Genomic DNA, 27,268 nt, shown 5'->3' on the forward strand with positions numbered 1-27,268 from the left:
CACCAGGCCCAGCAGCAACTTCCTCTCTGCTTTCACTCCAAGGGCCCAGGCATGGTTAGGGTGGTGTTGATGGTTTCCTGGCGGTTGGGAGAGAACGTTTTCTCCAGTAGAACCCAGCCTTAGAAGCACAGTCTCAGTAGCATAGATGCTGGAGTTCAGTCCTCAGGAAACGCTTTTGGACTAGAATAGCTTCCATGGCTACTAATGAGGGAGTCATCATGCTGTACCGTATGTATAGGTGTTAGTTTTTATAGACATTTATTGGGCTGCGGTGTGAGAAAGTATGCAATGGGAGGGACGTCTGCTTTAGTCCAGGACTAACTTCTGCAGGAGAATTATAACATCAGGACAACAATAATAATAACCAGTCCTAATTAAGGGCTTGCGGAAGGGATTTAATCCTTACAACACTACAAGATTGGCACTATTATCATCCCATTTTACAGATGAAAAAACTGAGAGGTCAGTTACCTACCCACACCTCCACAGCTTGCTGGCATCTGGGCCAGCTCCACACCAGTTGTGAGAGAGCCTGTAGGAGAGAGAATGGGGAGGACCCTTGCTGCTGTTTAGGTCAAAGTCCCTGGCCCAGAGCACCACAGACTGGCAAGGAATCCTCCATTCCCACCGCCTACAGTCACTCAAAGACAAGAGATCTACTCTGGCCCTAATTCTATCAATAGTGGGAGAGGAAGAGTGGGGCTGTAGAACTTAAGGAAAATGTGGAAGATAAAGTGCTTTTTGTATGTAATCTGTCCAAGTTCACAATAAAGCAGGAAACCAATTTTCCCCAAACTAAGAATTGAGGAAAGGCCAGTTCTTTGATTCCTTAATCTCTCATGCCCAGGGGCACAGATGTGGTTCTTTTAATAGACTCCACAGCACAAAACCCCTGAAGTCTCCTCAGGCTGTGACTGGGTCAAACCCAGGAGGAATGGCCTCTGATAGCGCAGAGGGCTGCTCTTTCCCTCATTGTAGTCTCACTGTGTCCTTTATCACCTCCAGCAAGCTGCAAAAAAAGCAAAGACCCCACCAAATCCCAGGGTGGGGAGCTCCCCCTAGTGGCCCCATGGACCCACTTGCTGATGGCCCCTGAGGTCTTGACAAAAGAGGAGGAAGCAGGTGGTTTGAACAAATCCTGAGTCTGGAATGAGAATGGCCCACTAGTACGATTGTGCCCGAAAAAACTGAAAGCAGGGACTCCAAGGCATATTTGTACACTGATGTTTATGGCAGTCTTATTCACAATATCCAAAAGGTGGAAATGACTTAAATATCCATTGAGAGAATAATGGAACATTATTCAGTCTTTTTTTTTTTTTTTTTTTTAAGATTTATTTATTTATCTTAGAGAGAGAGAGAGAGGGCAGAGGGAGAGGGGGGAGAGAGAATCTTGATCAGGCTCCATGCCCTGCGCAGAGACCCACACAGGGCTCAATCTCACAACCTTTGACCTGAGCCAAAACCAAGAGTTGGATGCTTAACCAACGGAATCCCCAGGTGCCCCAGAACACTATTCAGTCTTAAGAAGGAAGGACATTCTGACACGTGCTACATTATGAATGACACTTGAGGACGTGATGCTAAGTGAAATAAGCCAGACACAAAAGGACAAATATTGTATAATTGCACTTATAGGAAGTACCTAATTAAACTCATAAAACAGAAAGTAGACTTGTGGTTGCCAGAGGCGTGGGAGAAGAGAGGGTGGGTTTTTAATTATTTGATAGGCACAGAAATTCAGTTGGGGATAATGAAAAAGTTCTGGAGGTGGATTACATATGCATTCACCTTGCATAACAATGTGAGTATACTTGATGGCACTGAATTGTGTACTTAGAAATGATTAAGATGGTAAAGTTTATGTTTTGTGTATTTTACCATGATAAGAAAAACAAACAAAAAAAGAGACAGAATAGATTCACTCATTTATGTGGAAAAAACACATCTTTTACAGGTTCCTAAAACATTTTTTTTTTCAAATCACCCAAATTATGTTGAAATTTCCTGCCCGTTTTGAAATCTACGGTGAATAATGTCTTAAAATCCACTGTTTGGAAGAATAAAATGGGAGGAATTACTCTGCTTTTTGTGAAAATTTATCATATAGTTAGAGTAATCGAGGCAATATGGTCTTAGTGGAACGAAAGAGAGATCAATGGAACAGAGTAAAGAACTCAGAAACCCAGAGACCAAAACAAATGTGCTCAACTGACTTTTGGTAAAGATACAACAGCAACCCAATGGAGGAAGACTAGCCTTTTAGCAAACAGTCAGTGCTGGAGCTATTGTAGATTAAAAGTATGAACCTCGACCTAAATCTCACACTTTATACAAAATTACCATGCTTGTCATTAACTACTAGAGAAATGCAAACGAAAGCTACCATGAGGTATCACTACACATATATTAATGAACAACTAAAACACAAATATGTGACAACAGATAACTTTATGGAAAAACTGGATTTCTCATGCATTGCCAGTGAATATATAGAATAGTACAGCCCCTCTGGAAAATGGGTTGGCAGTTTCCTAAAAACAAAACAAAACCAAAAACAAAAAACCTAAGCTGACACTGACCAGACGACGCAGTGATTGCATACCTGGGTGTTTCTCCTGGAGAAATGAAAACTGATGCTCACGCAGAAACCGTGAAAGTCCGTAGCAGCTCTATTGGTAATAACCCCAATTTGGAAACAGTCCCGATATCCTTCAATAGATGACTGTTTGCACAAACTGTGGTATATCCACGCCATAGAATACTACTCAGCAACAAAAAAGAACCAACTACTGACACATGCAACAATTCGGATGGCTGTCAGAGGCATTATACTGAAAAAAGCCAAACTCAAAAGGTTATCAATTGCACGACTCCATTAATATAAAAATCTCAAACTGACAAAATTATAAAAATGGGAATATATCCATGGTATCAGGGATGAAGAATGAGGTGGGCAGGAGGAGGATGGAGTATTTAGAATAGCATAAGTGAATGGCAATGGATCAATTCTGTATCTTGACTGATAAGAATCCACATGTGACAATATTGCGTAGAAACACACACATGCAGGGCGCCTGGGTGGATCAGTGGTTGAATGTCTGCCTTCAGCTCAGGTTGTGATCCTGGGGTCTCGGGATTGAGTCCTGCATTGGGTTCCCTGCAGGGAGCCTGCTTCTCCCTCTGCCTGTGTCTCTGCCTCTCTCTGTACCTGTCACGAATAAATAAATAAAATCTTATATAAAAAAAAAAGGAAACACACACATGCAAATAAGTAAGGTTTATACCATGTCAGTTTCCTGGTTTTGATACTGTCCTACAGTTATGTAAGATGTGGCCATTAGCAGAAACTAGGTGAAGGGTACAGGGGACCTCTCTGTACTATTTTTGTAACATCTTGAGAATCTAGACTCATTAAAAAAAAAGACAGGTAAAATGCACTCAGCTCTTCAAGAAACAAGGAAGAGAAGGGAAGTGAGTGTTATGGAACATTTACCCTCTGCCCAGACCTGAGCCAGGCATACTCCTAGGATCCTCATTTGACCTCCTCATGGCCGTGTGAAGTGCGTATTATTATCCCATTTTATAGACAAGGAGACTAAGGCCCAAAGTGGCGGAATTGTGTTTCAAACCAAGTCTGCCTGACCTGAAAGCCTGTCCTCTCTTAGGGAACTGAAGTGATATGAGCTCTTGAGGTTGAGTGTGTGAGGAGGAATATGTGGTGGAGCTTTGGCTCTGCTTGCCAAAATTAGCACCACTCAGAAATGAGCCCTGTGCACTCATTTCAGTCATTGTTAACTGAAGAGCTCATTCCTCAGGTTATCCTGTTTTGATGGCATCCATCTAAGCTAATCAGAACAAATCCTTGCCTTCTGAAAGCTTATGTCTTTTCTTAAACACTACTTTTGCATGTTATTTTCCTATGCATAAGTCTAGGGCCAAATCCTTGGCTTGGTACTTGGGCACTTGAGGCCCCTGACCAACTGTCACCTTCAGAAATGTACAGGAATGGGGTGTCTGGGCAGAGGGCTCAGTCGATTAAGTGTCCAACTCCTGATCCCAGCTCAGGTCTTGATCTCAGGGTTGTGAGTTCGAGCCCCACACTGGGCTCCATGCCGGGCATGAAGCCTACTTAAAAAAAAAAAAAATCCAGTGCTCCATTCCACTGTCGTCCACATGAACTGTCTCCTCTAGCTGAAACAGTTTATGGTCCCAGACTGACTTACACATCATTACTCTCAGAGACCCTTTCATCATTCTTAGCCCATCTAGATTCTATCCATGTAGCCCACTCTGTCTACCCCAACACTCAAGAACCTAGGTCTCTACCTCACTCACAGTAGGCACTCAGCACAGGCTTGACGAGTAAGTGAATTATGGACATATCACGTATGGCCCTGTAATGACATTAAGTGTTTATTTATATAAATAACGTTTATATAATATATTAAAATATATTATATACTATTATTAATTATTAATATTAATATATTATAGATAAATATATAATAAATATTTATTTATATAAATATATACTATTTATTTATATAAATAACATTTATATGTTCGTTTTACCTTTCGAACAAGATGGTCCGTTCCTTAGCTTAGCATGCTTTGTATTTTCACCAGCCCTTTGCCCAATTTGTTGCATTTTATAATAGTCGCTAATAATGAGAGCTATTCTCATGCCCATGGCTGGATGTCCCCTCCACCTCTGGTCCGCTGTTTGCATGATTCTGTGTCAGGCACACTCACTGCTGGTGAGTGGGTGCTGGTGGCCTGAGGTCCAGCCATCCATTACGTTCTAATTCTTGCTTCTTCTCTTCTTTGGTGGAGGAATCCAAGTTGCAAAGGGCTCAGATGTGCGGTGTCTTTACCATAACCCATCCCCCACTCCTCTTCCCATGATTATCTCCTTCAGCAACTGTAACCTTCCCTGGGGGGCTGACTTGGCTCCTCCAGTTTCAAGACGTGAGTCGGGAATCAGCTCGACCCCAGGACTTAGCCGCGGGCATCCACTCGGATGAGCCGCTGGGAGGGAGCTACGGGCAAGTGTAACTGAAGGAGAACTGGAGGCGGGAAAGGGCTGGGCCGCTGCTGCGCGGGCCCGAGCGCAGGGGGCTGAGGCTCGAGGGGCTCCAGGGGCTCGAGGGGCTCGGTGGGCCCGAGGCGGTGGGTGGCGAGGCCGCCTCTCCTGTCCCCGTGCTTCTCCGAGGGCTGTTGAGCCAGTGGCGGTTCTGGACAGCTGCTCGGGGTGCCTCTGAGAGGGAGGTTCTGGGGGTTCCCCAGCCTTGAGGCTCTGGGGTCGAGCTGGGGCTCTGCCATCTGCCAGCACTTCTCCAGAGGAACACGTGTAAGAGGCTTCTAGAAGGATTCAGCACATGTGTCCACACCGAGGTCTCCAGTGTCCCTCCTGCGCCCTGGTCAGGCAGAGGAAGGTGTCCTGACATCACAACCTAATGGCTTTGTAGGACGAGGGAGGGAGGGAAGGGGAAGGGGAAGGGAGCGGGGGTGAATCTCCACGTCTGCTTTCATTGGTGGGTCCAGACCCAGGGTGCCAGGTGGAGCCGGCGAATTCCCTGGAAGGCCGCTGCCCTGGCACCTGCCCTCCACCGGTGCAGCCGCCCCCGCACCCCGCACCCTGGGGAACAGAGGAAGCCGGACGTTCCCAGGAATCCGAACCAACATCCAGGATTTCAACAAGTGGAAAATTACGGTCTTCCCAGATTTTTCTCTAGGCTAGGGCTCAGCCAACTATACCTGAGGGCCCGAATCCAGACTACAACCTATTTTTGCCTGGCCTGCAAGCTAAGAATGGCTTTTACATTTTTTGATGGTTGGAAAAAAATGTTTTTGAAGGCTGGTATTTCATGACATGTGAAAATTGTATGAAATTCTAATTTCAGCGTCTACAAATAAAGCTTAATTAGAACACATGCATTTGCGTACATATTGCCCGTGGCGGCTGTAGCGCTGCCACAGCGTGGCTAAGCAATTATATCAGACATTGTATGGGCCTGGAGAACAAGACGGGCTACAAAATCTGCAGTACAAATGAAAATGTGGGGCCTCTTGATGAAAGAGAATTTTTATTCCATGATGGCAACTATGGAGCATTAGGCCAAGTTTGGTGCCTCTCTAAAGCCAGGGTCCTCTGACTGCTGATGAAGCCAGCACGGACTCTGGCTCCTTACAGAAAAGTTTGCTGGAGCACCTGGCTGGCTCAGTCAGTGGAGCACACGACTCTTGATCTCGGGGTCGTGGCTTTAAGCCCTATGTTGAATATAGAGAAAATAAATAAATAAATCTAAAAAAAAGTTTTCTACTGTCTGCACACGCCTGCGCCCCCCCCCCCCAGACTTATGATTAATGTTAGTCTCCAGCAAAAATTTAGAGAAAATTATTAAATTGTTTCTGGATACTTTGAAAAGAAATGATTACATCTAGGATTCCATTTGGTGTCACTAAAAATCATTCCAAATTAGACTCCTTTTCTTTTTGCTAAGATTGCCTATTGGGACAGGAGGGAGCACAAGGCAGTGTAGGTCAGTGTTGTAGGTATGTCCTCACACGGACGCCAAAGTATTGGGGAAAAGATGTGATGTTCTCTTTATGCATGAAGTTCAAGTTTAAAAGTGCAAATTGTTTTGAGTCTTCTTGTTCCTCAGATGCCATAATAACTGGTTTGAATGGTTTGAAATGGTTTCAATAACTCATTTGAAAGTCTACTCCATATAGCTCTATAAGGCTAAAAAGTTATTTTTGAAAGTGATTTCAAAGTTATTTGGGCTTCATTTCCTCAAGCCATTCCAGAGGCTCTGTTATGAAGCTGAATCTATTAGTATTTTTGTCAGATGCAGTGACTGAATTTGGTGCAGACCTCGACAGCAGATACATGGTTCATGACTCCGAAGTGAGGAACGGGTGAATCCCCCTCTCATCCCCAAAGGGTCACATCTACACTTTGTAGTCACTGGCAATTTTGGAATATAAGTGAACATTGTAGTTTGCAAGCTGCACGTGGTGTTCTATTTCCACCTCATAACACTGGCTTGTTAAATAAATGAGAGATGCAGCTTTCACGGGAGGTCCCGGGGGGGTTCCCATTTCTTGTTGCAGCAAATAATATTGATCTTTGCCATTTCTGGCCAGACAGATTTATTCTTACCATGTTGATGTAGGAAGGACTGGGGGATGGGTGTCCGGGCTGAGCCTGTGCCTGGCCTCTTGCTCTTGGGTTAACCCTGGGGAAGCCGTGCTCTCTCCGTTGCCAGACGGCTGGGGGTGGGGGTGGGGGGGAGTCCCCTGAGCAGGGGAGCACGTTGTCCTGGCTACAACGGGAGGAAGGGGGACAGAGATTCTAGCCGGCATCCGATTCAGCTGGGGCTGGGTCATCCCAGCTCAGAGGTCATGGGTGGCATGCTGGGGAGCCTGTGGCTATAGAGCAGGGTTCTGGGTGCTGCCAGAAGGGGCATCTTGACCGCGTTGCTTCATATTTCTAGGCTGTCTTCTGTTTCAAATGAAGAGAGTGGACAGGATTATTTCTAAAATCCTTTCCAGCTCTCATTATCTATGAACTTATAAGGAAGAGTTTTCTAACATAAAAATCTGTTCAAAAATGAAACCAACTGTTTTACAGAGTAAAAGGGGGTCCTGTAGCAAGAGGGAAGTTAGGGCGACCCCCACTGCTCTACTTCCAATGACCTTAATCGAAAGCAGCCTTTCTTTAATATAAAGTGAATTCCTCAGGAGCATTCTCCTCTAAACTGAACAAATCTAATAAAAGGTAGTTTACTCAACCTCCTTGTGCCCTATTCCCCACTAGAAAATGGAAGGAGCCCTCAGGTGTGCTTTGAGAAGAGACAAGAAGGGGCAAGAACAGCCAGACAGCCTGGGTCATCAGGATGGAAGCCTCTGGGCTGTTTGTTGAACCGGCCAGGGCCCAGCAAGGTGCTTCCCGAGGCTTCAGCTGCCACAGGAACACTAGCTTTAAACAGGCCAACACTGAGCAAAGGAGGTGGGACGGTAGGAGCTGCTGGAAGGAGGCTCAGAGAGCAGTGTCCAGGTGAGTGCAGAGGCCTTGGTACAAGGAGGACACGTTCAGGCTTCGTGCTTGGCTAGAAGGAGGCTTTGAAAGATTCTCAACCAGGGAGCAGTGGTGACGAAAGCAGTGTCCAGGACTGTAAGGATTTGGTGTGGGGGGTAGCTTGGGAAATAAACAAAAATTCTTACCATGGTAAAAAAAAATACAGAATGGAGACTTTATCATTTCAACCATCCGTAGGTACACAGGGCAGAGGCATGAAGTATCATGATGTTAGTCACTCATCACCACAGTCTATACCCAAAACTTTTCCATCATTTCCAAGAAAAACTCTATTCTACTTTCTGTTTGTATTTTTATTCTTATTATTTTTAAGGATTTTATTTATTTATTCATGAGAGACACACAGAGAGAGAGGCAGAGACACAGGCAGAGGGAGAAGCAGTTTCCATGCAGGGAGCCTGATGCGGGACTCGATCCTGTGACCCTGGGATCACCCCACAAGCTAAAGACAGACGCTCAACCTCTGAGCCACCCAGACATCCCAGCACTCCCTCCTTTGTAAGGCAGAATAATATTTCATCTAAGGATATTTTGTTTTATGCACACATCCACTGATGGCCGCTTGGGTCGCTTCCACTTTTTGGCTGTGGTGAATAAGGCTGCCGTGAACAACTGTACAAATATCTCTTTGAGTCCCCGCCTTCAGTTCTCTGGGGATATACCTAGAAGTGGGGTTGCTGAATCATCCGGTAGTCCCATTTTTTTTTTTTTTTTTTAGTTCCATGTTTAATTGTTTGAGGAGACACTGTACTGTTTGGGTCAAACACCAGCCTTTGAAAGAGCCCCAGGAGCTTCACGGAGAGAAGATGATGAAGGCCCATGGAAGGTGGAAGGGAAGGGGCCAGGGCTGAGGGCCAGGCCAGCCTGGGCATTCGTCCATCTGGTCACGGCCAGATTGTGTGACTCCACGTCAGCGCCATCCCTTGCTGAACCTCTGTTTCCCTTCCATTCGTTTATGGAACGCATTTTCATTGAACATCTAGAATGCTCCAGCCACTCTTCTAAGCACAAAGCTGTGCTAATGACAAAACAGATGTGGGCCATGTTCTCGTTCAACATCTGTCTGAAATGTGGACAGTGAGCCCCGTCACATATGAAAGGGCTGACGCGGGGTCTGAGTCATCAGAAGCACTTAATAAAGGGTCCTTTCCTTCCCTCTAACTCGGCAGCTGGATGATCAAGGACACTGTATGTTCTCGTATAAATAACCTCCTGTGGAGGTGCTCCTACAAATAACTCTCTTCTAATTCTGTCTCTTTTCTCTCTCTCTCTCTTCTAATTCTCATTTCTAAAATGCCCGGAAGTCCACAGTGAAAATAACAGCAAACCCAAGGGTGCTGTGGGTGAGGGCAAGGCAGCAAGTGCAAGGGGGGCCTGGGCGGGAGCCGGTTTGGGTGGGCTGGCCGCCTCCAGGGTGGGGGCCCGGGGAGGCGTGGTGGGGAGCCCGCTGGGCCGGGTTCACCCTGGCAGCTGAAGCTTCCCACGGTGAACAGTGACTGATGCAAACCCAGGGACAAACACAGATCGGCAAACCCCAACAGCATCCCAGGGAAAGCTGGTGAGAGACATGGGACATAAATGGTGGGGCCTGGTCCACACCGCTTGGTGACTTCCGGCCGCAGGCCAGCCCGCAAGCCCGCCCAGGGGGTTCTCGAGGTGGTTCTCGAGCCGGCTGCCACCTATGGAAGGAGAGAAGCCTTCTCCCACTGTTTTTCCCCTTCCCTTATGGTCCCTTTCATTATTTAACACCTTATAATAAAACCAATCCTGGGAACCTGGGCTGGCTCAGTGGTTGAGCGGCTGCCTTTGGCCCAGGGCGTGGTCCTGGAGACCCGGGATCGAGTCCCACGTCGGGCTCCCTGCATGGAGCCTGCTTCTCCCTCTGCCTGTCTCTCTGCCCCTCTCTCTGTCTCTCATGAATAAATAAATAAAATCTTAAAAAACAAAACACTCCTCGCAAGCAGTGATCTTATTCATATTTCTGTGCCTTGTGGGCATAGACCCTGCCCCCGGTGAAGAGGCAGTTGATCTTTGGAGGAGGGAGGCTGCCTCGGGTTGGGTGGAGACCAGCCTGGTGGGGGAGCAGCTGGGGTGTTCCTGTCCTGCTTGTCTCTCAAAGGTTACTCACTGGGCAATTTTGGCCAGTTCTGAGACTGGCTGGAGTGCGTGCTCCCCTGCCTTGCCAGGAGTCTGTGAGGTATAAGTGAGTGAACAGTATGAGGAAAGGTAGAAAGGAAGTTTCAATACGTTGAAGGCCTTACCTGGGCTCCTGCCCCATCCTCCTTGCTCAGCCCTTCTGGGCGGCCCCCACTCCACCTTCCAGAGGTTGGATGCCTTGGCTCACTCCCACCCACTGTATTCCTCCGCTTGATTCCTTCTGGTTTAGCTCAGTGTAGTTTTACCCCAAAGACTCTGTCCGAGTTGGCAAGAGTCACACACTGGGCTGCTTGGCTTTTAATAAAGTTTATGATTTAAATCTTGTGCTCTTAACACCTTCTTTGCAAGCCTCAGAGGGAAACAGAAATGTTGAGCTTGTTTACTTATTCCCTTCCTGACACGGAGATCCTCACACCCGGCCAAAGCCTGCGTGTACGTGTGTGTGAGTGTGTGTGCGTACTAACGCGGAGTTCGGGTGTAGGCTGTATGCATGCGTGTACTCAGGGGGACAAGAGAAAGCTTCAGAAACACTGGCTGCCTTTCAGACCCTGGCAGGCCCCCAAGACATCGACTGAGCCCTTCAGCATGAAGGTTTCCTCGTGAAGAGCAACGAGCTGCATCAGATCCCTCACAGGGAAACCGGCGAAGAGTCTGGCCCTGGGGGACCTAGAGAGGCTGCGGGGAGACCCTTGCGCAGGATCCCAAGGCTCTAGGGTCAAACCCTAGGTGCGTCCCTCCCAGCTGTTTGTACCCGAAATGCAATCACGGGGGCTGGGGTTAGGGGTCCCTGCTGCTCCAGGGCCTGGCCTGGAAACAGAGGATTCGCTGGACCAGGCAGCAGGCGGGAGTCCCCGTGACCCCAACCAAGCAGCTGCTGCAAGGGCTTGCTCTGCCCGCCCTGCCCTCAGGGGCCCTGGGGTCGTGACATGTGTCGGCACAAACGTTTCAGGGGCTGAGATATTTCCAGTGACACAGCTGTGGTGACGAGGATCCCAGGGCACAGACAAGTGAGCTAAACCATCTGAACCACTGCAGGGACTCAGAAGGGAGGCCATGTGTTCCTTGCTGTCGGGGACCTTCCGTGGGGGGTGGGGGGAGAGGGGACCAGAGCAGAGCAGCCTGGGGTTCGGGCAGAGGGGCCTCTCACTTGTGGGGGGAGTGGGGACAAGGCAGGTGCCTTCTGTGAGTCTCAGCCCACGTGGGAGCTCGAGGTACTGGCTGGCCTGGGCTTGTACTCCGTGGCCTGGACTCCATGACATGACGTCCCGGCCAAGGAATCCAACGTTGGGCCCCAGTCTCCCTGGGTCTCTTTTGTCACAGTGACTAACAGGCTGGGCAGACAAAGCTCACATTCAAGAGCCCATCCCTGCAGGAGGATAACATGGCCCAGCCGATGAGGCAGGCACATTGGCATCTGGGGTTTTTTCTTCCTGAAGCAAAAGCAATATGATTGTTGGCATTCGACTCCCCTGGGGGAGGGCACCGCGGCCTCGGCCCCAGCCTGGGCTCCCAGCGGGCAGGCCCAGAGGTGTCTGATGTGCCTTCCTGAGTTCACACAGGGCCAGGACGGAGCCTGGGAGGGGGAGTGTGAGGAGGTGGGTGGTGATTCCCCTGCATGACACTCCCGGTTCTGGGCCTCAGTTTCCCCATCTGTAGGATTTCAGGTAGGGGGAAACAGCACTTGGGGGCTCTCATCAAAGTGGGATGAACTTTCAGACAAATGATGGTCCCGTTGTCAAGTCTTTAGGCAAAACAATATGTGGATTTACTCATAGGCCACGGGGATAATTCTATCCCCAGACGGTGGCTGCAGCCCAGCAGGGGTTCCCTGGCAAAGGATGGCTCTCCCGAGCTGAGGCACACAATGGACGGCCGCTGGGGCCCGTGCGCTTTCCCACACCTTAGCTCACCCACCTGTGAAGTAGGCACTGTTATTTCCTTATTTTTATTTTCATTTTTTAAAGATTTATTTATTTGAGAGAGAGAGAGAGTTTGAGGAGAGGGGCAGAGGGAGAGAGAGAGAGAAAGAGAGAGAGAGAGAATCACAAGCAGACTCCCAGATAAACGCAGCGCCTGACATGGGGCTCCATCGCACAACCCTGAGATCATGGCCTAGCCAAAACCAAGGTTCCGACACTTAACTGACTGAGCCTCCCAGGTACCCCTGGGCACTATTATTTCTATTTTTATTTTGTTTTACTTATTTATTTGAGAAAGAGAGAGTGAGAGGGAGTGTGAGTACACAAGCAGGGGCAGGGGCAGAGGGAGAGGTGGGGCTCCATCCCGGGACCCCGGGGTCGTGACCTGAGCTGAAGGCAGACGCTCAACTGACTGAGCCACCCAGGCGCCCCTGGGCACTATTATTTCTATTTTTAAAATGAGAAAACTGAAGGTCAAAGACGTCCAGTGAATTCTCCGAGGCCTCACAGCTCATGCATAAGCAGTGAAGACGAGACGAGAACGTAGGCCCCCCTCGCTCTTCAGGGCCCGGGCTCCCACGCCCAGCTCTGGCCGTTCAGCGGGCGGGGCACCCTGTCCCCTGCCCCCGGGAGCCGGGCGGCCTGCAGACAGCCGGCCTGAGAGGGTACAGCCCCTCCGACCGGTGTCCCCGGCCGGCTTCTTGAGTTTTCGCCGGAGGCGGGTGACTCCTAAAAGCTGTGGGACCTTCCTGACGTCAGCACTTGTGATAATGGCCAAGGGAGGCAGAGCCCTCCAGTCACTCGGTCGTCCTGGGGCCCACCGTGCTTGAGGCCCCCCGTGCCCTGGGAGGCGCGCATGGCAGGAGGGTCACACCGAGGCCCCAGGATGGCCCGACCCACACGTGTCCCTGCAGGGCCGCCCTGGTGGGGCGCGGGGCCTGCACACAGACTCCCCACAAAGCCTCACTTGCCACAATCCGGAGGAACAAAATCATCACAACAAGAAAACTCAAGCCCAGGCCAGAGGAGGTGGGAGCTCTGGCTCGGAGTGTGAATTCCAGCAGGGCCCAGGCTTCGGTGGTCGGGGTCGGGGTCGACGGAGGACTTTCTCCCCACGCAGCCCGCGCTCCCTCTTATTGAACGTGGGTCAGTTATTCACCCTCACAAGCAAGCCTGAAGCGCGGGGGCCGCTGGGGAGGCACTGGGCCGGACAGACAGACAGACAGACACATACAGGGAGGAGCAGCCGCTCAGGGAGGAAGAGGGGAAGGTGGGCTCAGTGTGGGAACAGCTGACCTGCCTGCGGATCCCTCAGATCCCCTGTGAGCAGGAGCATCGCTGCTTCCTCACACCGTGTGACGAGGAAACGTCCGGGAGGCCCGAGGCGGCATCACTGCCGCTTTACACCTCACGACTTTCTCACCAGGGGCTGGAGAGAGCCTGCACAGTGCGCCATCCCTCATCCTTGGGGAACAGATGGCCCCCAGGGCCGGCGCACACGCGCCTGGCGTGACAGCCTGCAGCGGACAAGGCGGCGTGTCCCTGCTGTCCCTAGGCTGGCCTGGATGCCTCATGCCCTGCAGGCCGGCAGCAAGTCTCCTCAGAGTCCCAGCTCACAGGGAGCCTCCCATCTGGCTTCAAGCTCTGATGGTGCCCGGGGTTAGTGAAAGGAACCGCCGAGAAACACCAGCAAACAGATGGCCCCAGCTTTGACCCCGGGCCCAATCGCTTCCTGGCCTTGTAATGTGGAGCGACTCTTCCACGGCTCCAGCCATGGCCTGCTCTTTACTACCTCCAGCAGCCCCCTGGTCCCTGGGCCTGGACACTTTCCAGAGTTGACACACACAGGTGCTTTTCTTTTTCTTTTTTTTTGGGGGGGGTGGTGATCAGCCTCTCATGGCGGCTGTGGTTAGGTCACTGGTGGTGTGGCTTAGGCTCCCCCAAGTTGGCCTTCTTCTCCGGTGCATTAGAGATCTTTCACAGTGTGGACTCATCCAACCTCCTTTTAAGCTATGTTTGCGGCCACCATGTCTTCTCCTCCATGGTCTTTTTTCTTTTTAAAGATTTTATTTATTCATTTATTTGGAAGGGAGAGAGCACAAGTGGGAGTGGGGTGGGGCAGAGGGAGAAACAGACTCCCTGCTGAGCAGGGAGCCTGCAGTGGGGCTTGATCCCAGGACCCCAGGATCATGACCTGAGCCGAAGGCAGATGATCAACCACTGAGCCACCCAGGTGCCGCACTCTCCTCGAGGGTCTTAAGCCAAGATCTTGACATTAGATTGCTTGCAATCCCCAAATACCCTACGGCCTTTGCCCCCTCCCTGTTTTTGCTCAGGCCTTTTCTGCCTTCCCCATCCTTGAACCCCTTTGCTGGCAAAATTCAGTTTGCCATTCAAGGTCAAACTTGTAGGTCTATGAAGAGCATTGCCTGCTCTTCTGTGCTCCCAGATTTTATTGGGATACCTTTCTTCCACTGGACTGAGGTCTCTAACAGAAGTGGCCACAGTCGTGGCTTGAAGAGCCCGAGCCCTGGAGACGGAGCTGGGTTTAACCTCTGGCCCTACCACTTATGAGCTACAGGACCAGGAGAAAGGTGTTTCATTGCCCCGTGCTTCATCTGTAAAATGGGAACAATAGCACCTGCTTCATAGGATTGCTATGACAATGAAATGAGATAAACATGGGAAGTGCTGACACCTGAGCCTGACACCTGGAAGGCATGCCCAAACTGCTGTTTGCATCTCTGGAGCCCAGAACACAGAAGAGTCTGAATACTGAACTGAGGGCTCTGGTGGCAGTTTGAGTGGGCAGATTACTTGGATCCTGGAGAAGAAGGTCCATGCGTGATGACTGGGCCAGCAAATTGAAGGATGTGAATATTTAACTCAGAGAAATTTCAAACATTCACGATAATGGAACAGTATAACGAACCCCGTGCATCTGAACCCGTTTCAACAGGTACCAATTCACGGCCCATCTTTCCATATGTATGACTGGCCCCTCGCCACCTCCCCAGCACACATACTGGTTTATCCTAAAGCAAATGGCAGATGTGAAAAAAGCAATTTTGTTTTACACTTTTAAAGGAGTTTTCAAAAAGGAAACACATAATCATATATTATTCCTCATGGGTTACGGCTTGTGACTAGTAGAAGGTGGCCTTATTTTCAAGGGAAAGGTTGAGGAGAGGCTGAGAGGTCAAGGGGTAGCCGAAGGCTCCCGCTGGGAGTCCAGGGCTCTTTCCAGGACATCTAGGAAAGCTTGTGGATCCCAGAACACTCTCTCACCCCAGACTCTAACTAGTTTTGTTTTTGAGAGAGAGAAAGAGGGGTAGGGGGTGGGGGAGGGGAGAGACAGAATCTTGAGCAGACTCCACACCCAGCATGGACCTGGTGTGGGGCTCGATCTTACAACCCCGAGATGGTGACCTGAGCTAAAATCCAGTTGAGTGCTTAATGGGCTAGGCACCCAGGCACCCCGAGGCTAATGAGTTCTTAAACATCTTTTAGCCAGCCTGAGATATTCCACCTCAAAAAATTAAATAATAGCAGTCTTTTCCTAATTCAGAGGAAAAAACAAGTTAATGGATGAAATTCTCAATTGCAAATTCTCCTCTCAAATATTTTTCCTTAAACCTTGTGGTCTCTGTGTCCATTTGTCTGCAATTGAGTGCTGGTAGACCATAGAGTGAATAAACAAATAGTGAAATGAGATTAATGGAAACCCTGGAAACAGCTGACCAGTGTAATCTGACAGTTTTCTGTGGACACATCTGCTTGTGATTTTATATTTTGCAGTATGATACATGTTCTGCAAGTGAAATTGTTCCTGCTTCATGGTGACAAAACGAGCAACATTGGGTTCCCAGGCCTGTAAACAGCACCGTCTCCCAGGTGTTCCTCCACCTGGCACGACTTCGCAGCAGCTGCTCGGGCTGAGGCAGGCAGGGCTAGAGCCCAGGTGTGGGGGAACCTGTCAGCAGGAGCCACATCGGACTCGCCTGCCTCCGAGTGCCAACACACAGTGGACAGGAATCTCCACAGGAGGGGGGCAGGGTAGCCAGCAGGTTGATCCCACCCGGGGTGGATGCAGAAATGGAGAGAGGCAGAAAACGCATTCTCATACACGTCCACCCAGAATAATTTCTTATTGAGCATAAGGCCCAAGAGAGACACCCAAACTGGGAATTTTCTTTTCTTTTCTTTTTTTTTTCCAAACTGGGAATTTTCAAGCACAGGTTCTCTGGTTCCTTTATTTTTGGTATTTGCACTTCCTGTCGGCTGCTACAGCTCCCACATCCCTGAGCTAATACATCGGGTACACCCCAATGAAGCCCAAGGAGTCCCGAGTGGAGGCCCCTCGGCCACACCCTGGCTGCTCCCCCACCTGAGCTCAAGCTCCAGAAACGCAGCTAGATGTAATGGGGACCTGGCTCAGGGCCTAACAGGGCAGGAGGGAGGAGGCAGGTGGGAAGCCACTCTAGAGAGCTGTAAGGGGGCTGCCAGTGCAGGGCTTGCGCGGGACCTGCAGGAGGCCCACTCCTGAGCACACGCCCGCCAGGCCCGAGCCAGCCTTGGCTCCTCCGCCCCCGCCTTCACCGGGGCAACGCCGTGCTGGCATCTGAGGACTCCTCTCGCTTGCATCAGCAGACTGGATGAGGCTCAAAGAAAGACAAGGCACACAACTTTTAAATAACTTTATAATTTCCTGATGGATTTAGTTTGTGAATAAAAAAGAAAAAATGGACAAAGTGTTTACAATAATTATCAAGGCAAAGTTGACCATAACACAATTTGTTTGTAATGTCATTATCCTGTCAGTAACACGACTCCGGCCGTCACACACACACACACACACACACACACACACACACACACTTGAAGGCAGCGGGTGCATTTGCATCACAGACATGATCATTGCAGCTGCTACTGTCACCACAAGGAACTCAAGCTAGAAGGAGTCGTGCCGTGCGTTGAGAGAGGGGAGCAGGTCCTGGGGACATCAGGCCTGCACCCCGGCCGCCCTGAGCGCTCAGTGGGGTCCCGGGCAGGCGAGCCGGGGGTGCCCGCCACACCACGGCGGATCGCAGTTACTGGCGGGCGCGGGAAGGAGAGCTGGGCTCACAGCCGGAGGCCGAATTCTCTGGCTTGGCCGCGTTCCTGTCCTTGCCCCACCGGGGTCCAGAGAGGCGGCCCTGGCCAGGGTGGCGGGCGGCCTGAAAAGCTTTAAGGGAAAGCATCCGGGGACCGAAGGCAGAAGGAAGTGAGCCGTGAGTGCGGCCCTTCAGCCTGCGTGCCAGGGGTGGGGTGTCGCTGGCTGCTATAGCACCTACTGGCAGGAAAGAGGCTGGGGGAGCGTGGTGGGGGGGCTCCCACACAGGATCAGGCACACTGACATGGGACCCAGGCAGGTCTGAGGGTGGTTACAGGCTCACACCCTCCGAAACCTCTACCCCGAGGTCCCGAGGATGTACAGGAGATCTCTGGCACAAATGGGACCCTCAGAGCCCCAGATTCCAATTCCTTTGACTCAGCAGTTGTCTCTGTCTCCCAGGCAGTCCTACCTACCTGGAGAGTGTTTCCAAGTGGGGAGCCCGGCTGTCACCTCAGCCCAGCTTGGGAGAAGGGGTAGGAGTTCGACTGCCCCGTAGCTTGAATTCCTTTATTAACATGATATCGCTTTGCATTTTTTAAAAACACAGCTCTTTAACTGTTCAGTTCTACAAACTACTTTTTAATATCTTAATCATCTCAACAATGGACACAATGTAACTGCCCCAATGCTCTGAACCACACAGACAATATTGACAAGCAGAGAAACAAAAGAGGTGGGATGGGTCAAAGATCCGCTCCCCCCAAATCAATCCTAAAACCACCTTTCCCCCAAAAGAGTCAGGAGAAGAAATACCTACAAGAGGGTCACAGCACTCACTAAACACATTGGGGAAAAAATCAGGAGACACTTGGTTACAGTTTTGACACTAAAAAGTCTGGAAACAGTTTTTGATTAAAAAGAGTAAGTGAAGACAGCCATTTTGTTCAGAAGGATTTCCCTGTAATGTGTGTGTGTTTTTTCTTGCCCAGACATTCCCTTAGTCCACGTGGGGAAAACTCCAGATTCTTTTAAAAACAATTCTTTGACCAGTTCAAGTCGTTGTCCTGAGAAGCACTGGCAGTGATGGAGGGTTGGCCTTGCAGGCTTGGCAAAGGGTGGGATGCCCTACTGCATCTACTCTCTGTCCTCACCTGCTTTTCCACAGCTCTGAACTCTTGTGGGTGGGAGGTAAGGCTGGAGAGGCAGACATGGAAGTTACTGATATGACGGACACAGGGCCCACCATGACTCAGGAAGCGCCATGTGAAGGTCACATTCCAAGTAGCAACGTATTCCTTGATTTGCTCTTTCCTCAAAACCCCTGAGGGTAGCTGGTGGGCTTGTGCTTCACTACTGGGGTAAAAGGGGAGGACAGGATGGTTCTGGGATCAGCAGGACTTTCTAGCAGCAAATCCAAATGCCAATCCTGAACGTCATAGGGGAGGGATCAGCTCAGCAGTTGACTAAAACTTTGTGATGATTTCCTCTTCCTCTTCTGAGGAGTGGGTGAGCCAACAAGCTCCTTGTGGAAAACCAAACAGATTTTCAGTGACAAAAGGTGAAAAAGGTGCCAGGTCACACTGACACTGTCAACACTGAAGGCAGTCTTGGGTCCCATCTGCTTTACTAGTATTTCTAAAGATCAACTGTAAGGGAGAGAAGCATTTAGCTTTTCATTAGACTAGAAGATACCAGGTTAAAGGTTAGAGCTGAGATGGATTTGGGGATTCTCATTCATATTTCTTAATATATTAAAGCCCATTTACAATCTTTTCCATTTCAAATGGTACCCAAGTCCTTGTAAATCTCAATTGAGATACTTCATCAAGGACTCAATGAGTACCTGGGATAGAGGTATATGAAAAGATGAAAAAAAAATCACATTGTATTTTTTTAGTCACGAGCCCTGCATTGGATCCCACCCACTCTTCTTCCTGTCCCCTTTTATGATGACCTTGATTTGGGGCACAGATCTCTAGGTGCTAAGGGGCAACTAGACTTGCCAACGGAATAGATGAGTTTGGTGAAAGGAATAGGCAACGTGCAGTGAGTTTTCAAGGCTACAGACCTTCGCCAGCAGTTGAGTGACTTTGTGAAACCATGAAAATCAGAGGAGTGTCATGCAATGATAAGTCTTTGTGTGATGGAAACTGCACATTTAGTAAAAGTTGGCTTGATGAATGAGCTCAACTTGGTAAGATGCTCTATGTACTAGACACTGTATTAATTTTGCCCCTATAATATAAAGTCAGGTCATGTTTGTTATTAAAGTTTGGCCAGAGCCTACTTTCATCAAGAACCAAACAGTCCCCAGAACCATTTGAGATGCTAGGATGACCACCCAAGAGGAATCAAGGTGCTTCCCTGGTACGGTTCACAGATACCAGACATATGATGTTTGTCCCAGGAGTTGTTCTTCTTAGAAACACTGCCAGAGGTCTTCCATAAGGTTTTGGAGGGGAAGCAACAGGAAGGATTGGAATGAAAAGGGGACGAAAGGAAGTGCAGTGAGAGTCACACAGCAGGTGGGTGAGTGTGGCAGATACTGTATTTGAGAGTAGAGACAGAATGCGCAGGATCTAGTGAGACCTGACTGATGCCCTCCCCTGCCAAACCTGCTGGAGAATGGCAGCCAGGGCCACATCACTTCTCCGGGCATGGCCTCCTGCCTGCCTGCTCTGGCCTGCTGTAGTCCTGTGAAGGGTATCATCATACCTCAGTTCTCTGCATTATGGTAGATAAAGTGACGTTCCAATACTTCAGGCCTAAGTACTGGGGACTTTCTATATGATTTACGGGCAGCGCAATAAATAAACAGAATTGAGGTGACTGAGCACAAACGACCACTACTTACTATCTAATCCCTACATCTCCCACCTCCCCCACTTCTGGGCAGCCTGGCTATCAGGAAGCATCTCAGTAAGAAGTTTATGAGCAGAGCCCACTTAACCTTCGATAAGAAACAGTCTACAGCTTCTCACAGGACAGACTGTTTTACACCAGGGAATTAGGGCAGCTGGAGATATGACCATATAAGTTAATGGGACAGTCGAGGGCTGCTGGTGGGAAGATACTGGGCTGATGGCCGTGGTCACTTTACAGGCAGCACCAGATTCTCTGGAGGAATAACTGGGGAGGGGGAAGGGGGAGAGTGCAAGGGAAGCACATCTAGCCCAGCAACTCTTATCAGAAGATGTGAGTGTCTGGTGGGCATCTGGCCAGAGAGGTGGTCAAAGGGCTAGATTTGGGTTAAGTAGTCTCTTTCTTGGTGCCTGATTATTTATGACTGCCACTGTCTAAGCTTGGGAAGAATGCCCTTCAAGATGTCAATACCTTCAATGGGATTTGCAATGTTAGGGTCAATTTTCTGATCTGTGACACGGAGCTGGCCAGGTTCCATGCAGTGTGCGCAGACGTGTTAAGAAAACACTATCCACTGCTGTAGCCACCCCCCACCAAACGCTACACTCTTGTAGAGTAACAGCAACAACAACAAAAATCCTGAACCATCAACTAAGATCCTGCAGGCAAGTAAGCAACTCAGCTTCGTGCTCCCCAGACTCATCAATTCCATTACAGTGAGCAATGAGAAAGGCTCATTTGTGAAAGATTCTTCTGGAAAAGAGGACTTCTACTAAGATAAAAGGAGTGGGGAGGGGAGGGGCAGGCCTTCTGCTGCTTTGATTCAATCAGGTATGTCTCATGGAATCCTTTATACTTCTCCATCCCTGGAGAGAGACTTTTTTCAAGGATGGGTACCTAACAGTGACTTACACACAGTAGGCATTTCATAAATATTCTTTGCATGAAAGAATGGAGAAAGGAATGTGTGTGGGATGAGAAATATTCACTTGTGCCAGAGGAGGTTCTAGACAATGCACAAGCCATGGTTCTGCGGGAAGGGAGGAAGGCCGGTCATGAACATCAGCAAACACTGGGCTGCAAGAATAGGGAACGTGGGTGGTGGGTAGCATCAAGGGTCTATCTAGCATGCCAATGAAGAGGAGCTTTAGAAGAAACCAGCCTGGCCCCACAGAACGGTCATCTTCTAAAGAAGCAGAGCTGCGGGTGGTGACGGCAGGGCCTCAGGTCAAACCCTTCTTCTCTTTCAGATCGAGATATATGATCTGACAGACTAAATAGAATAGGGTCAAAGGTCTTAAGCAAGAGGGACCACGGGGAGAACTGTCCACACTATCCTCTTGTTAACTGGCTGAGGAGGGCAAGGATAAGTGAGATAAACAGGGCTGGATAAAGACTCCAAACTTGGGGTATTAGTGTTCACTAAGCCATCATGAAGCCTTGCAGCTCCCCTGCATGAAACATTACATGTGAAAGCAAGCAAAAGAGACAGTAAAAAGAAGAGTCAGTTTCTCTTTGTCTCTGTTCTCTTTTCCCCTCTCTTTTTTAAAGATTTTTTTTTTAAATTTTTAACCCTTTTAGGAGAAAGCACCTATTGTAATATTAGAACACTCAGCTCTCTTAGTCCATTGGGAAGTTTCTTTCAATATGCTGAACTCCAAGGAGATTCCAGATTTACTTTTCATGTCAAGGACAGAAGGAAAAAGGGCTCTCTGCTCCATGTCCCTCTGTTAAGGGCAGAACCACCAGCTTCCACAGTAGTCCACTGCTGATGACTGGATGGCAGTTCTTCACGGAAATCTGGCCACTTACCAACCTGGACATCAAGAAAATTAGTGTAGAGACAATATCCAAAGTAGAAAGGCAGAGTTAAGCGGTCAACTGTAGAAAGGGTGCTGGAATCACACTTGAAGGACCAACCAAGATAGGATACAGTTTGTAGTGTTTGTTGGGTGCCAAGAAGTTTCTGGGTGCCCGTTCCTTATAGCTCTTCTTTCTTGGCTCCCGGATTTACTATAGCAGGCTGCTGGGCTGGCCACTCCCCATGAAGCAGGGTCAGGAAGACTCTTCTAATGCGTTGACCACTTGCTCCAGGATATCGGGGCAATGATCTGCTATCTGCTGGAGAATGGCATTGGCAAACTCCTGTAGTTCTGCATTGTCCCGTTCACCTTTTTCTAACTCATTCTGAAGCTGAAAGGGAAAGGAAAGATGGGCTTCAGATAAAATTAAATGATCCTGTTTGCACTGGGTTAAGAATTATTGTTCATGAACAAAGAAATGGCATTTCTAACAACAAGAGGGAATGGAGGGCATTATGCTAAGTGAAACAAACCAGAAAGACAAATACTGCATGGTATTGCTTGTAAGTGGAATCCGGGGCGGGAAGGAGTCGCATTCACAGAAACACAAAGTAGAACAGTAGCTACCAAGGGCTGGGGAGTTGGGGGAAATGGAGACAGGTTGGTAAAAGGGTACAAACTTTCAGTTATAACATGAACAAGGTCTGAGGATCTACTGTATAATATGACTACAGTTGATAACATTGTACTGCATTATTACATATGCTAAAAGAGGGGCGCCTGGGTGGCTCAGTTGGTCAAGTGTCCAGACTCTTGGTTTCAGCTCAGGTCATGATCTCAGGGTTGTTGGAATGAGCCCCATGTCGGGCTCTGCACCAAGCATAGACCCCGCTTGGGATTCTCTCTCTCCCTTTCCTTCTTCCTCCACGTTAAAAAAAAAAAAAAAAAAAACATCCTAAGAGAGTAAAAAAGTGTTCTCATAAGGAAAAAAAGAAGGAAATATTTGAGATGATATATGTGTTCTCTCGACTGTGGGAATCTTCATAATGTGAATCAAATCATCATGTCGTACACTTATATCACAGTTTTGTCAATTAAACCTTAATAAGCTGAAAATGAAAAAAGAAATGACCAAAAAAGTAGAGGCTTCTATGGGAAGTCTTCCTGCAACAAAGTCAACAACCAGGAAGTGGCCCTTTCCCCTGGCTGGCAGCGCGGAGGCCGCACGATGCCTGGAGTTACTGTAAAAGACGTGAACCAGCAGGAGTTCGTCAGAGCTCTGGCAGCCTTCCTCAAAAAGTCTGGGAAGCTGAAAGTCCCTGAATGAGTGGACACTGTCAAGCTGGCCAAGCATAAAGAGCTTGCTCCCTACGATGAGAGCTGGTTCTACACACAAGCTGCTTCCACAGCACGGCACCTGTACCTCCGGGGTTGCGTTGGGGTCGGCTCCATGACTAAGATCTACGGGGGACGTCAGAGAAACGGGGTCACGCCCAGCCCCTTCAGCAGAGGCTCCAAAAGCGTGGCCTGCAGGGTCTTCCAAGACCTAGAGGGGCTGAAAATGGTGGAAAAGGACCAAGATGGGGGCCACAAACTGACACCTCAGGGACAGCGGGATCTGAACAGAATCGCCGGACAGGTGGCAGCTGCCAACAAGAAGCATTAGAACAAATGCTGGGTTAATAAATTGCCTCATTCGTAAAAAACAAAACAAAACAAAACAAAACAAAACAAAACAACCAGGAAGTGTACATGTTAACATCAAATGTTTGTTCATGAAGGTGTGACTAGTCTGAGTCCCAAAGATGGTAATCCAGCCCCAGAGCTCTCACGCCAGATGGAATATTCTCCCCGCTGTGTCACAGTATCACAACCATGCCCAGCATGAGGAGAGGGGTACAGGCATGATCTCAGGATCTTAGTCTTGCATAATGGTCCTTGTCCTAGGCAAACTTATATTTAAAAGACCTATCATCCTGTTTGCTATGTACCACTTGTATTCAGTATGTTGGACTATCTGCTAATTTAGCTAAAGATTATGCTGAGAAACACAGAAGACAGTCCTCTGTTTAGGAGTAAGTATAATTCTAACTTCTTATTGTTTCAAACACCGTCCTGGACATTCCTTCAAGCATTAAACCAGCATTTGGTAAGGGCCTACTGTGTGCTAGGTGCTGAAAGGTGAATGGATTTGGTCCTTGCCCTGGAGATAACCATTTAGGTTAATGGAAGAGACAAACACAGAAATGGATAATTAATTGGCACACAGTTTGGTGAGCGCCACAACCAAGGCCTACACATGTGCTCCAGGGGAAGAACAGGAATCGCTGTGCATCCTGGAGGGGTCTGGGAAGATGTTACTGCGGGCAATATCTGATGTAGCTCTCAAGAGCGGGGTAGGAGTCTGTAGGGGAGATCAAAGAAGAGGGTCTCAAGTAGATGAAAGAAATGCAGATGTGCAGAGCTAGGGAAGGGCTTGGCATAGAGCTAGGGAAGATGGAACCCTTCCATGTGGCTGGAGCGTAAGGTAAGGGGACTGGGGAGGGGATGGCAGGAAATGAAGCTGAAGAGGCAGAGTGGGGCCAGACTGCAGCTTTATAGCTAAGCAGTTCAGAGTTAATCTGGCAAACAAACAAACAAACAAACGAACAAACAAGGAAGTCTACTAAGAGTTTTTAAATAGCGCGGGGACGGGATCAGCTTCATGTTCTGAGAAGGGAACTGTGAAGATACATGCACATTAGACTAAATGGAAGGAAGAATAAGCTGAGGGAGGTTCCTGTGGCAGGGGATATGGAGCAGGGCCAGGGGACATGGAGGGCAACAGATGGGTGGGCTTCCCAAAGGTAGGCTGATAGGAGTTGAAGTTCAGTGAGAGGGGATGGAGGATCATTTTGACAGTTCTGGCTGGGGACATGAGGCAAATAAGACTGAAAATACAGAAGGCAGAGCAGTTTTAGGAAAGGAGAGAGATAAACGCTGAATTTCAAGTGTATTAAGGATGTGGGCTTTGGAGTTAGGCTACCTCGATCTCAGTGTCAGCTGGCACTTACTAGTTTGTAGGACCTGGACCTTTCTGAGCCTCAGTCTTCTCATTTATAAAATGGGGCAAATACATTTATAGGGTTGCTTTAAGGATTTAATGAGATATTCATATAAAGTGTAGTACAATGCCCGACATAGAATGTTAGATGTTGTTATAATTATTGTTAAATTGGTAAGATTACCTTGACAGAGCATGTAGATTAAAGAGCAAACAGAACCCAATTTTAATTACACTGCTGACAGAAGCTACATGCTATGAGCCAAGAATTAGCATGCTGCTTCTTCAAATATATCAAAGAGTTGGGAATAGATTTTGCAATCTTCTTTCTGTTAAATGAGGACATGCAAGGACCAGATTTAGACTACACTAAGTCTCCCTCTCTCTCTTTTTTAAATATTTTACTTATTTGAGAACGAGAGCGAGAGTGAGAGAGAGAGAGAGAGAGAGAATGCAGGGGGAAAGGCATGAGCAGGGGAAAGGCAGAGAGGGAGAAGTAGACTCCCCGCTAAGTAGGGAGCCTGACTCAGGGCTCAATCCCAACACCCTGGGATCATTACCTGAACTGAAGGCAGACACTTAAACAACTGAGCCACCCAGGCACTCCTAGACTACACTAAGTCTTTTTTTTTTTAAACTAATGAATTTTATTTTAATTTTTATTTATTTATGATAGTCACAGAGAGAGAGAGAGAGGCAGAGACACAGGCAGAGGGAGAAGCAGGCTCCATGCACCGGGAGCCTGATGTGGGATTTGATCCCGGGTCTCCAGGATCGCGCCCTGGGCCAAAGGCAGGCGCCAAACTGCTGCGCCACCCAGGGATCCCTACACTAAGTCTTAAAGCATTCTCAAGGTCTGGCTGTCATGTGAAAGAAGCCAAAGAAGCCAGGTGTCTTTTTAAATACAGCTGCACAGACTATAACCCAGAAAGACTGCCAGGTGAAGAGGCTACTAATCTCAAATGTCTCGAACGGAACTGAAGTCAACCATGCAAAGTAACGGAGGAGGGTTACCAGATTATAAAACATACTGTAAAAAGACACTAATTAGCAGAGTATAATACTGATAAAATTAGATCACAGGGATTTAGAATATGATCAGGAGGCATTTGAAATTGATGAATTATATTAGGTCAACTAGGCCTCATGGTTGGATTCCTGCTCATACCATATGTAAGCATAAATTTAAAATTATCTAAAGATCTAAATTTAAAAATTATGCCACGAGTATATATTCTTCTCATGCCCACACAAAGCATTCTCTAGGATATCATATGTAAAGCCATAAAACAAATCTTAATAAATTTAAGATTGAAATCACATCAAGAGGGACACCTGGGTGGTTCAGTGGTTGAGCATCTGGCTTCAGCTTAGAGTGTGACCCCGGGGGTCCTGGGATGGAGTCTCGCACTGGGCTCCCTGCAAGGAGCCTGTTTCTCCCTCTGCCTTATGTCTCTGCCTCTCTCTCTGTCTCTCATGAATAAATGAAAATGGAAATACAATATACCAAATCTATGGGATACAGGAAAAGCAGTTTTTAAAAAAAGATTTATTTATTTATTTGAGAGAGGGGAGTAGAGGGGTGGAGGGAGAGGGAGAGAGGGAATCTCAAGCAGACTCCCCACTGAGTGTGGAGCCCAACACAGGGCAGGGCTTGATCCCACGAACCTGAGATCATGACCTGAGCTAAAACTGAGAGTTGGAGGTTTGCTCGACTGAGCCACCCAGGTGCCCCTAAAAGCAGTTCTTAAGAGGGATGCTCTTATTATTATTATTTTTAAAGGTTTTATTTATTTATGAGACACAGGCAGAGCGAGAAGCAGAAGGGGGGGCGGATAGCCTGGGTGGCTTAGCGGTTTAGCGCTGCTCCGGCCCAGGGTGTCATCATGGAGACCCAGGATTGAGTCCTGCATCGTGCTCCCTGCCTGGAGCTTGCTTTGCCCTCTGCTTGTGTCTCTGCCTCTCTCTCTCTCTCTCTCTCTCTGTCTCTCAGGAATAAATAAATGGAATCTTAAAAAAAAAAAAAAAAGGCAGAAGAGGGAAGCTCTTAGTAATAAATGCCTACAGTAAGAAGCAAGACAGAGCTCCATCTAACTTTGTTTCTCGAGGATCCCTGGGTGGCTCAGTGGTTTGGCGCCTGCCTTTGGCCCAGGGCATGATCCTGGAGTCCCGGGATCGAGTTCCACGTCGGGTTCCCGGCATGGAGCCTGCTTCTCCCTCCTCCTATGTCTCTGCCCCTCTCTCTCTTTCTCTCTCTCTTTGCCTATCATAAATAAATAAATC

The 27,268-nt window shown here is 48.5% G+C and overlaps 1 protein-coding gene and 1 pseudogene across 11 annotated transcripts in view; one reads left to right on the forward strand and one right to left on the reverse strand.

Moving 5' to 3' along the window:
* Window positions 1-16,865: 16,865 nt before the first annotated feature.
* The window catches only part of ERC1 (ELKS/RAB6-interacting/CAST family member 1), a 539,792-nt gene continuing 529,389 nt past the window's right edge, over window positions 16,866-27,268 (reverse strand). For 10 of the 11 annotated variants that reach the window (XM_038576363.1, XM_038576364.1, XM_038576361.1 and 7 more), the window contains one exon: window positions 16,866-22,333. In XM_038576363.1, coding sequence (XP_038432291.1) covers window positions 22,196-22,333 — 138 coding nt within the window. In that variant the 3' untranslated portion in view covers window positions 16,866-22,195. The remainder of the gene's footprint in view (window positions 22,334-27,268) is intronic. The other variant, XR_005379702.1, reaches the window with a different exon arrangement.
* On the forward strand, window positions 23,171-23,648 carry LOC100684438 (annotated as a pseudogene).

The sequence above is a fragment of the Canis lupus genome, chromosome 27 (assembly GCF_011100685.1).
Source record: "Canis lupus familiaris isolate Mischka breed German Shepherd chromosome 27, alternate assembly UU_Cfam_GSD_1.0, whole genome shotgun sequence".
Taxonomy (NCBI): domain Eukaryota; kingdom Metazoa; phylum Chordata; class Mammalia; order Carnivora; family Canidae; genus Canis; species Canis lupus.